This window comes from Myotis daubentonii, chromosome 16 (genome assembly GCF_963259705.1).
Source record: "Myotis daubentonii chromosome 16, mMyoDau2.1, whole genome shotgun sequence".
Taxonomy (NCBI): Eukaryota; Metazoa; Chordata; class Mammalia; order Chiroptera; family Vespertilionidae; genus Myotis; species Myotis daubentonii.
Window position 1 is genome coordinate 27,208,720 of NC_081855.1, and position 10,789 is coordinate 27,219,508.

At 49.4% G+C, this 10,789-nt stretch overlaps 1 protein-coding gene across 1 annotated transcript; it reads right to left on the reverse strand.

Annotated features, from left to right (window-relative positions):
- Positions 1-650: 650 nt before the first annotated feature.
- LOC132218361 (C-C motif chemokine 2-like) lies at positions 651-2,496 on the reverse strand. The gene is made up of 3 exons (XM_059669507.1): positions 2,337-2,496; positions 1,513-1,630; positions 651-1,149 (listed from the first exon to the last, which is right to left on the reverse strand). Exons 1-3 carry the CDS (start codon positions 2,410-2,412, stop codon positions 1,044-1,046), a joined length of 300 nt encoding a protein of 99 aa, XP_059525490.1. The 5' UTR covers positions 2,413-2,496; the 3' UTR covers positions 651-1,043.
- Between the last annotated feature and the right edge of the window lie 8,293 nt (positions 2,497-10,789).

Genomic DNA, 10,789 nt, shown 5'->3' on the forward strand with positions numbered 1-10,789 from the left:
GATGCTCTATCCACTGAGCCAAACTGGCTAGGGCAGTTTTCTCCCTCTTTGATGTACCTGTCATCATTTTTTTTTTTTTACCTCTAGGTATTTGCTTATTCTATTCCTTCTTTTCTTAATAATCTTGTAATTTTTAAAGAAACTCCCCCCCACTTCTTCTTCATCAAGGTTAAATTCAAGTCATACCCTCTTTATGAAATTCTAATCTAACCATCTTATTGAGGGTCATTAAGTATCCCCCTGATTTCCCAAGGTCTGCAGTGTCCATATTACTCCAAGTTGGAGAATTACTTGAATGGGGAAAGATTGGAGGTAGTTGCAATCGATTAGGGGAAAGATTGGGGGCTGGCTCAGGGACTCTAAGAAAAGTAATGAGGGTGGGACTCTTGCTAAAGGAGTCACAAGGGTAGTTGGGACTTGGGCAGACAGTGTTGGGGTTGGAATGGCAGGGGTAGAAGGCCTGATTGAGTCTTGCCCTAAAGATTTTTGTGTAGGCACTCAGATGAGCCTACCCAGGGGAAAGGACCAAGGCAATCCACGTTCTCATTCCTCCAAAACATGAGCCCTGCCCTCTGAAACCTTGCCCCTCCCTCATCACCAAGCAAATACTCAGCTTTTTAATTTCCTTCAAGAAAACACCAAAAGTCAGGTTTTGTACAAAAATATATATATTTCTCTATAGTAACATCATATACATCTCCACAATAACGTTTTTAGCAATACCTTAGAATTTAAGACAACACGTGTTTGTATTCATGATAGTTGCAAGGACCCTCACGCCATTTCAGGGATGGAACTGAAGTGCACAGAGGGAAGCCATTTAGACAAAAGTCTCCATGTCTAAAAAACCCCAGTGTCCATGGGAGATAAACTTAAAACATCAATAACTTAAATAAGGTTAACATTACTTAAGACATCATGTTTCATATCAATAAACAAAGCTCATATTATTTGAAAATACAATAAAATAATATCAGAGGGCATTTAGGGAAAGTTAGAAGGAAATAAATTAGGTTTAGATTCTTGGGTTGTGGAGTGGGCATTCAAGGCTTTGGAGTTTGGGTTTTCTTGTCTAGAAGCTTCACAGCATTCTGGACCCACTTCAGCTGGGGGTCAGCACAGATATCCTTGCCCAGTTTGGTCTTGAAGCTGTGGGGAGAGAGGAGACAGTTAGATGCAGTGCCATTGAGATGTCAGCCTAGCCGTGCCACTCATTCTTCTCTAAGTAGCTGCCCTGGGAACTAAATAGGAGAGGGAGGAGGGAACCCAGCTGCTCCCCTAGCTGTACCAGGTGAAGCCATCCTGACCTCTGGCTGAAGACATTGGCCTGGTCTGAATAAGCACCCAGGTGGAGAGTGATGCTGGGAGTCACGTTTTCCCTCTTGGCCTCAGGATTCCTACCGGGCACCTCTGGGGACTGGATTAGGTGGCGTAACTCTCTGACTCTAAGGTTTGAGGCTCCCTTTCCCCGAGGAAGAACTGGACCAGGGAGGGCTGGTGGGCTCAACTCACATCACAGCTTCTTTGGGGCACTTGCTGCTGGTGACTTTTTTGTAGCTCGCCAGCTTTGGCATGGGGATCGTCTTCTCGGTGAATGTATAGCAGCAGGTGATTGGGGAAGTGACTGCGTCTAGAAAAGGAACCACAAAGAAAAGGCATTTTAGGATGGACTCGATTCTCTTTATCTTAATCGGAGTAGAAAAGAAGTAGTTAGGAGAAGGCGAAGAGAAATCAGGAGTAGAGGTAGAACCCATTTGATTCCGATACTTCTGTGGATCCTGCAGAGCTGGAATGTCACACTGACTCAGTTTCCTATGCTGGAACATGGGTATAGAGCACTGCTACTAATTATGTCATTATTAAAATGACATAATTCCCGGGAGAGTCATTAGGTTAGTAATGCAAACTCTCATGGGTCCCCCTTCGGCTCCACGTAACCTATGCCTGGCCATGAGCTGCCTGATGCCCACCGCCTCTTGCAGAGCCGTGGCTCAAGAAGCTGGGCTGAATGAAGCACAGTCCAGATGCTGGGGCTCTTCCTCTCTGCGATCACCCCAGCCCCCCAAACACTGCTGAAAGGAGGCGGTGACTGCAGTGGGGGGGGGTGTTTCCACAGCTGGAGTCCTGGAAGGGGCTGGACTTGGGGTCCACAGCTGGACTCCTCACTCTGCCTCTGCCCAGGAGCACCTGTGCGACCAGGCTCACTCCTCATCCTTCTCCGAGTTCCCTGACCTTGTTGTTAAAGTGAGGCTGGGGGTCCCCCTCCTGCTCTAATGGGCCACGATCACCCAGAGATGGGGTGATGCGCTTCATAGGGAAGGAGGCAGGGGGCTTACCTGGCTGAGCGAGCACCTGGGTGGTGAGGGCGGCCACGGTGAGCAGCAGGCACAGGAGCGCTGCGGAGACCTTCATGCTGGAGGGTGAGGAGATGAGCTTCAACGAGAGAGCGTGGCTGGAGAGAGTGGCTGGTGTCTGAGCCTGTCAGCCTCTGTGGTGCTCTGGCTGCTCTGGCTGCTCCGCGCGCCTTTTATTGGAACGCTGGGTGGGTGGAGTAACGGGGCAGCGCCTCCTCAATGAATGACGAAGTGAAGGGAACTCTGAAATGCTGAGCCAGTGGAGCAGCCTGGGTGATTTCCAGGAAGGAGGGGAGGAAGCAGTGGGGGTCTGGACTGGGCAAGGAGGGCGGGTATGAGGCACAGTTATATTCAAAGTGACCACAGACAGGAACCAAGTGGGTTATTCTTAAGGATTCTGCTTTCTCTGAAGTGAAAACTCTGCAGAAAATAACAGAAGCAAGGAAGCGGAGGACAAGGGGGAAAGGAATGCATCCCGGCTCGCCCTGGCCCACCATCAGACAACAGCCTAGGGGGCCCCGCAGCCTTGGCAGACTCCCCAGCAGCGTACTAGATCCATCTGTTCTTTAAAATGCAGGGGGCGATTGGAGCTTAACAGAATGACGGGATTTTGTAACCATAGGAGTAAATTCTAGGAATCGTGGATTCCTGGAAGAAGCCATGTATGTAGTGCTGCAAAAGAAATATGCATGGCATACTCTCACAGCGCTAGTTCTGCGCCAGGAATACTCTAAAACCTCATCAAATGCTGATCTTTCCATTCTCCAACCCCATCTTGTAGGCATCGTTAATTCCCATTTTACAGACCAGACAATTGAGGCGCAGAGGGGTTAAGAACCACCTGAGTTCTCCTGAGCAGAACCCTGTGTCCGTGCTGTCGCCACCATGACATGCTTCTGGACGAAATGTGTGCATGCCTTCCCACCAGCTGCCCGGTTATCTAGCTGGGACCCCCCCTAACCTCACCACCTTCCAAACTAGGGGGCCACTCACCAGGAGTTGAGAAACATTTCTTGTGGAGAAGACACCATGCCTTTGGAGCCTACAGTTAGCACAGGGGCAGCGGTGGGCAACAAGTGTGCCTGCCCCCTGGCCCCCACTGCTTCCTTCTGGATCCCAGGGAGCGTGAGTGAGCAGAGGGACAGTTTTATGGGAATCAGAACACATGCTTTGGGCTGCAGCTCTGCCTTCGATTTCCTCAGAGACCGCAGAATCCTAGTAATTAAAATCCCCAAAGACTTTGGAATTCATTTCAGTGATCTCCTTCCTTTTGCAAATATGATAGGATTTCTGGAGGCATGTTCATGACTGAGAAGAGCCTGGTGGAACCCCCACCCCACCCCACTCCCCATTCCACTGCCTTATGCTTCTGAGCCTCGCTTTGCCTCTGCCCTGTGGGCCTAGAAGGACCTGGTCACTTTTCTCTATTAAAGGGCCATTGAAACCATGTCTATAAAATGCATGGTCCTTCTTGGAAGACACACCTGCCAATCACTACATGGGTAGTAAGGAACGGGTTATCTTGAACCAATGACTGTGTCTGGTCAGTAGTAAGTGGTCAGTAAGGGCGAAGCGAAGGAATAGCTGGTGTCACTGAGCACTTATGGGGGGCCAGGGCCTGAGGGGTCTCCAGCATTGTCACATTCATCCTCTACACAAGCCATCTTTTTTGGTCAAAACCGAAGTTAAGTAACTTGTTCAGGATCTCACAGGGAAGAACAGGCGGGCTTAGATTCCCATCCAAGACTCTGTGGTTCCAGAATCCCTACTCCCAGGCACTAGGCTTCCTGTCTCACGATGGATCTTGGCTTCCTGGGGAATCTGAGAGCAGAGAATCTACAGAGACCACTCCAGACTCCTGGGTATCATTCCAAAGAGGCAGCATGCGCAGAGAAAAAATCAATCTGTGCACTGCTTTGCTATCCCTCTCAGAGCCTTATTTTCATTCTGCCTGAATTGTGATAAGCAACCCACCCCCAACCCCTCTGTGGCTGGCGCAGTGCTCTGCCAGTGACTCAGTTCATTCTTTGTGAATGAGTAAAATACCTCAGGAATGGAAACGGCAACTTCGCAAGTCATCCTGGACCATCTCACCTTAACTTCCCGGAACTTACTCCTCATGCGAATGGGACTGCTCTCTAATCCAATACATCATGTCCTTTGCCATAGACTTGGAGGGTATCTCCTGTTTCCCTGTGGAATCCAGCCAGTCTTTCGTTCCTGTCTAGGTTAACAAGTTTATTTTTTTTAATAATATTTTTAAATGTTTTTTAAAATTGATTTTAGAGAGAAAGGGAGAGGGAGAAAGAGAGATAGAAACATCAATGATGAGAGAGAATCATTGATCAGCTGCCTCCTGCGTGCCCCACATTGGGGATCTAGCCTGCAACCCGGGCATGTGGCCTGTCCAGGAATCGAACAGTGACCTCCTGGTTCACAGGTCAATGCTCAGCCACTGAGCCATACCAGCTGGGCTAGGTTAACAAGTCTAAAGATGTGGAGAGGTTTGGACGGTGCAGGTCCACTTATGTGTTTTTTAAAAAATAAATACTGTAAACGTATTTTCTCCTCTGTATGTTTTCTCAATGGCATTTTGTTTTTGCTAGCTTACCTTATTGTAAGAATACAGTATATAATACATATACCACACAAAATATTTGTTAATACACTGCTTATACTATCAGAGAGGCTTCTGGTCAACAGTAGGCTATGAGTAGTTAAGTTCTTGGGGGAGTCAAGAGTTATATGTTGCCCCGGCCGGTGTGGCTCAGTTGATTGAGCATCATCCCGTGCACCAAGAGATCGCCGGTTCGATTCCTGGTCAAGAGCACATGCCCAGGTTGTGGGTTCGGTCCCTTGTCAGGGTACCTACGGGAGGTAACCGATGGATGTCTTTCTCTCTCTCTTTCTCCCTCTTCCTTCCTCCTTCTCTAAAACCAATAAAATCATATTTTTTAAAGTTATATGTTGATTTTCAACTGCGTGGGTGGGGGTGGGCACCCTGACCCCCTGGGTTGCTCAGGGGTGCACTGTGTTCCCCCTGGCTCACCAGTGTCGCTCTTGCTCCTAGTGTCCTGGACGCTGAGACACTGAGCCTGTAGAGATCATGTACTCCAGCCTCCTCTTTTCCTATGAGGAAACCGCATTCCAGAGAGGAAGACCGGCTGGCCCATGGCTGCACGGGAAAGCGTGCTGGCTTTGCCGGGTCCATAGACAGACCTCGGAGTATCAGAGCTATGTCTCTGCTTTGGAGAAGAATCATCGCTTTTGAGAAGTGATTTGGTCACTGCCGGTGTCAGATAATAAACAGATGAGAGGTGAAAGTGTCTGAATCAGAAGAGAAAGTGTCTGGGAGGTTTAGCCATCCCCCCGCCCCCCTTCTGCTCTCCCCAGTGGGAGGCCAGTCACCATGTGGGAGAAATGAGTGGAAATTCCCGCTCTGAAGCAGCCTTGGAAGTTCCCCGGATCCCGTGAAAGAGATAGTTCTGCCAAGCCTGCATTCCAGATCCTGGGCCTGGAGGTGAGGAACGGATCACGTGGTCAGGGTTGGGCCCCTGCTGGGGGCGGGGGGGTGGGGGTGGGCCGCGGGGGCAGGATCGGGAGCAGGGGGAGGGGGTAAAAGGGAAAAAAGGCCTTGGTGTGGAGCGTGGGAGGGAATCAGGGTCAAGATTTTGTTCTTCAGAATCTTCGATCCCTTTGGGACCCCCTCCCCATTAAATCATAGATGAGAAATGGAAAACTTCCTCTTGGTGAATAATACTTTCTTCCTTCCTCCCAGTGAGGTAACCACCCTCCCCCCCAAAAAAAACTGGCATCCTCCACGTGGGCCTTTGTCATTGCCCAAGACTCCCACTCAGTGCCAGGGGTAAAGAAAAGAGGAACTAAGAGTGAGCTTTCTAGAAATCAGAAGCCACCACCTAGCCCCCTGCCCTGGCCCTTTCGGCGCCCCCCCCCCCCCACCCCACCTCCTGTGCTTGCTGATGCTTCCATGATACCCATCTGATCCTTTCTAGGCCTCCCCCAGGCCTCCCCCTTCCCTTCTCCTCCAGGTTAGCTCTGAGCTCCAGGTGGGCCAGAGCCTGTCTCCCCAACTCTGCCATCCTCTCTCTTCTTTTCAAGGACTGGAAATCCACCCTTTACTCTGGCTCAGAACGTCAGATATGACTAAGACCTTAGAGATCATCTTCCCATTTCACTGATGGAGAAACTGAGGCCTGAGGTGACTTGAAGACACATGGCAGTCTGCTCACTGCTGGGCCCCCAGGGCCACACTCTGTCTGAGGCATTGCACTGGCTCCTTATTAGAACACTCATCCAGTCGGCATCTACTTTGTGCAGAGACCAGATAGGGGACTGGGTGTGAGGCATGCTTTCCAGGAGAGATGATAAAGAAGGACTTCATGGGAGGTAGGACTGAGTTCATGAATAAGCCTGAGTGGTGCTCACCCCAAGCTTCGGGCATTTCCTGTGTCCTGGGGTGGATCAGCCAAGGATATGGGAGGGTCAGTGGTGGGACAGCCTCTGGGGAGAGAAAGGGAAGGTTCACCTACAATGGCTTGGGTTGGTTGTGGTGGTCAGTGGTGTCTCAGCGATGTGTCATTTAGGCTGTTTTCTGGGCCAGCCCTCACGGACCAGCCCTCATGGACCAGCTCCTGAGCCCTACAGTGAGGGGGCGGCTGTGGGTGAGGGGTCAAATCTAAGTAATCTGTTAGGATGGCAGCAGTGTGAGATGGTAACTGGGGGCTTGCATTGCCCAAGATGCCCAGGCAGTGAGATGAGGCAGTCACGGGGACTGGGAGCACATCTGGGAGCACTGTGGTATCCCGTGAGGGCACTGAACTGGGGGAATCTTAGGGAAACAGATCATGAGGAGCAGGTGATAGAGACAGAGGGATACTGTCTTGACAGCCTTTCATTGAATCCTTGTCTGAACACCTGTGCTGAGGGCACCCGCGGAAAACACAAGGGACACACAGAATCCGTGCAGCAGTGAAGAGAGGCAGAGCTGTGAGCTCAGCTGAGGGGCTCAGGGAAGCCTTCGCGGTGGTGCTCTCATTAGTATATATTTTTCTTGATTTCAGAAAGGAAGGGAGAAAGAGAGAGAGAGAGAGAAATATCAATGATGAAAGAGAATCATTGATCAGCTGCCTCCTGCACAACCCCTACTGGGGATCGAGCCCACAACCCAGGTATGTGTCCTGACTGGGAATTGAACCGTGATCTCCTGGTTCATAGGTCAACTCTCAACCACTGAGCCACCCCAGCTGGGTCATGGTGGTACATTTAAGATGGGCTGTGGAGTTGGCAGGTTTTGAGCCTTGCATGATTATTGGATGGGGGAGGGGTGCATTTTGTAGCAAACGTACAGAGACTGACAATGTAAAGTGCTTAGACCTCCCCTTGGAAGCTTGTTAAAGTGCAGGTTCTGGCTCAGCAGCTCTTGGGTGGACCTGAGATGCTGTGTTTCTCATCAGCTCCAAGATGATGCTGGTGGTACAGGTCCAGGGTCTGCTTAGAACAAACTTCATAGGGCTCAGCATGGGAAATGCTGCTTAAGTGTGCGACACAGGGAGCAATTCATTTTGTCTAGACCAGGGTTCTTTTTTTTTTTTTTATTGCTTAAAGTATTACAAAGGGTATTACATATGTATCCATTTTATCCCCCCGCCCTAGACAGTCCCCTAGCCTCCCCTATCACCCAGTGTCTTATGTCCATTGGTTATGCTTATATGCATGCATACAAGTCCTTTAGTTGATCTCTTACCCCCCTACCTCCTGCCCCCCAACCCTCCCCGGCCTTCCCGCTGCAGTTTGACAATCTGTTTGAGGCAGCTCTGCCTCTGTATCTATTATTGTTCAAAAGTTTATAATGGTCTCTATTGTCCATGAATGAGTGAGATCATGTGGTATTTTTCCTTTATTGACTGGCTTATTTCACTTAGCATAATGCTCTCCAGTTCCATCCATGACGTTGCAAATGGTAAGAGTTCCTTCCTTTTTACAGCAGCATAGTATTCCATCGTGTAGATGTACCACAGTTTTCTAATCCATTCATCTACTGATGGGCACTTAGGCTGTTTCCAGATCTTAGCTATGGTGAATTGTGCTGCTATGAACATAGGGGTGCATATATCCTTTCTGATTGGTGTTTCTGGTTTCTTGGGATATATTCCTAGAAGTGGGATCACAGGTAGACCAGGGTTCTTATCTGTGGCTCTTGGTTAGGCTTCAAGAGCCATCTGAGATTGTCTTGCACATTTATGTGATTGAGGATTTCTCTGGCAAGAGGGTTCATACTCCCACCAGATCATCACAGGCATCCGTAACCTCCCAGTAGCTCAGCACCCTTGAACCTATCAAACATAGGGAGTTCTGGTCTTCACCCTGTAACTTTACTAAGTGAAGCCATATTTTATCCAAGCTCTCTCCCCATTCTCAGATGACTGCCAGTGTGTGTTGGGGCACCCCTGGGCTAAAGTGTAGGGTATGTGAGGTAGGGCCTGTACTGGCCAGGGTGGGTGGCAAGAAAGAGTAAGAGAAGAGGAGGGAGAAAGAAGAGGCAACCTAGAGCCATGGGAAGACTCCCAGACAGTGTCGGACACAAGGGCCCGAGGCCTGGCCCTGCCTCTCTCTAGCTGTGTGGCCTTGCACAAGTTACTTGACCTCTCTAGCCTCTTCTGTGAAGTGTGACTAGTAAGAGATTGTCATGCGACTTGCATGAAATAAGAAACCAAGGGTGCTTGGCAAGCAGTGTGTAAACAGCTGTGTCACCTTAAGAGCTTGAGCAAGCCACAGTCCCCATGCAACTTCAGGGCACACACGGCCAGTCCCAGCAGTACAGTCCAAGCCTCCACTCTTACTATTTGCTATGAAAGCATATTGGGCATTTATAGTATGTAATGCAGTGAGATTTAGAGTTCCTAAGCTCTTTCTCATCTCTGTTCTCTTGCCTGATGTGGACAGAGAGAGAGCCTTTGGGGGGCTAACAAAAAATAAATGAAAATAAAGGATCAGAGAGGGCAGCCCCAGAATTGAGTTAGTGCCTCTGCCTTGCACACAACCGCCTGCTCTCACCGGACATTCCCAGTCTGACAGCCCCCTCTGCTTCTAGAACTCTCCATGCTCCACCCCCCTTCATGGCCCTTTCCTATCCTAGATTCCAACACCTGGCACAGTGTCTTTCACATAGTAAGTCCTCGATAAACATTGTTTGAATCTAGGAACAGCCCAAGAATTTCAAGTCATTCTCCAGATAGCTGCTTTGTGGGATGGGTTAACAGCAGACAGGGAAATGAGTCGAGAAGCAAGACTTTGGTTGCCCAAGTTCCCCACTTCTTCTATTTGGATGATGAGATAGTGGCAGTGCTAGAAGGACAGTGTGGGGCAGAAAGTGATTTTCAGAGGCCCCACCGGATCCTTCTTTGCCAATGATCTGTTTCTCTCTCATTTGCAAAACGCTGCCCACTGAAAAAAAGGGAAACTTCAGCTGCCCAGAATAGCTCTTTCTTTGCTAGTTGGTTTCAGCTGCCTTCCTGGTAGAGCCCCAGGTTGCAAAGCACTGGCTTCATTCAGGAGCATTTACTATAAATTGGACTCTGAGAGTGAGAATAGAGTCTGGATGAGAATACAGATGACTTGTCTGGGGTGAAGGGGGAGAAGTTGGGGAAAATGGTTTTGCAAAGCACACACACCTCTTGTGACTTAGAGGCAAGGATTTTAAAACAAGGCACTACCAAATGGTTCAGTTCTGGAACTTTTCATTGCTGAACATATAGCTGGGAACTGCAGGCATGCAGGAGTTAGGCACAATCGAGCAGGGCCAGGGACCTCTGTCTGTGTAGTTCAGCCCGGCATCTCTAGCATTACCACCTAGCATTAGGCACGGAACAAATAGATGAGGAATGAATGGAATTAGGGGGGAAATCAGAGCGAGAAGGTGCCATGGAGATCCCAGAGTTGAAAATCCCTGCCCTACTTAATTTAAATGGGGAAAAGAACGGTGCCTGGGATTTTAGCACATTCATAAATCAGTGCAGATCATCTGTGTGTATATATTGTGCGTATTGTGGGAAGTGCCTGGTGACACATGTTGACATTTCCCAGGGAGGCTGCCAGCTGTGTTTTTCTGTGAGGGAAACAATTCTTCAGTTAGAGAAATCTTAAGGAGCCCCTCGCTGTAAACAGGCAGTCATTGTCCTGCAGGAAGGGAGGAAAGCACCGTTGGCGACCCTCCAGACTCTCCTGAGCTGGACACAGGGGAGGAAATGGACAAATGGACATTCACTTAAGGACCAAGAGACCTCCTAAGGGGAGAGGAATTGAGGTCTTTTCTTTTGAGTCCAAAACTATTAGACACTCTCTCATTGGTGGCCTGGGTTCCAAGCTTGGTGGGGAAGTCAGCGGTGTGTGTAAGGGCTGAGCTGGGAAGACCTGCT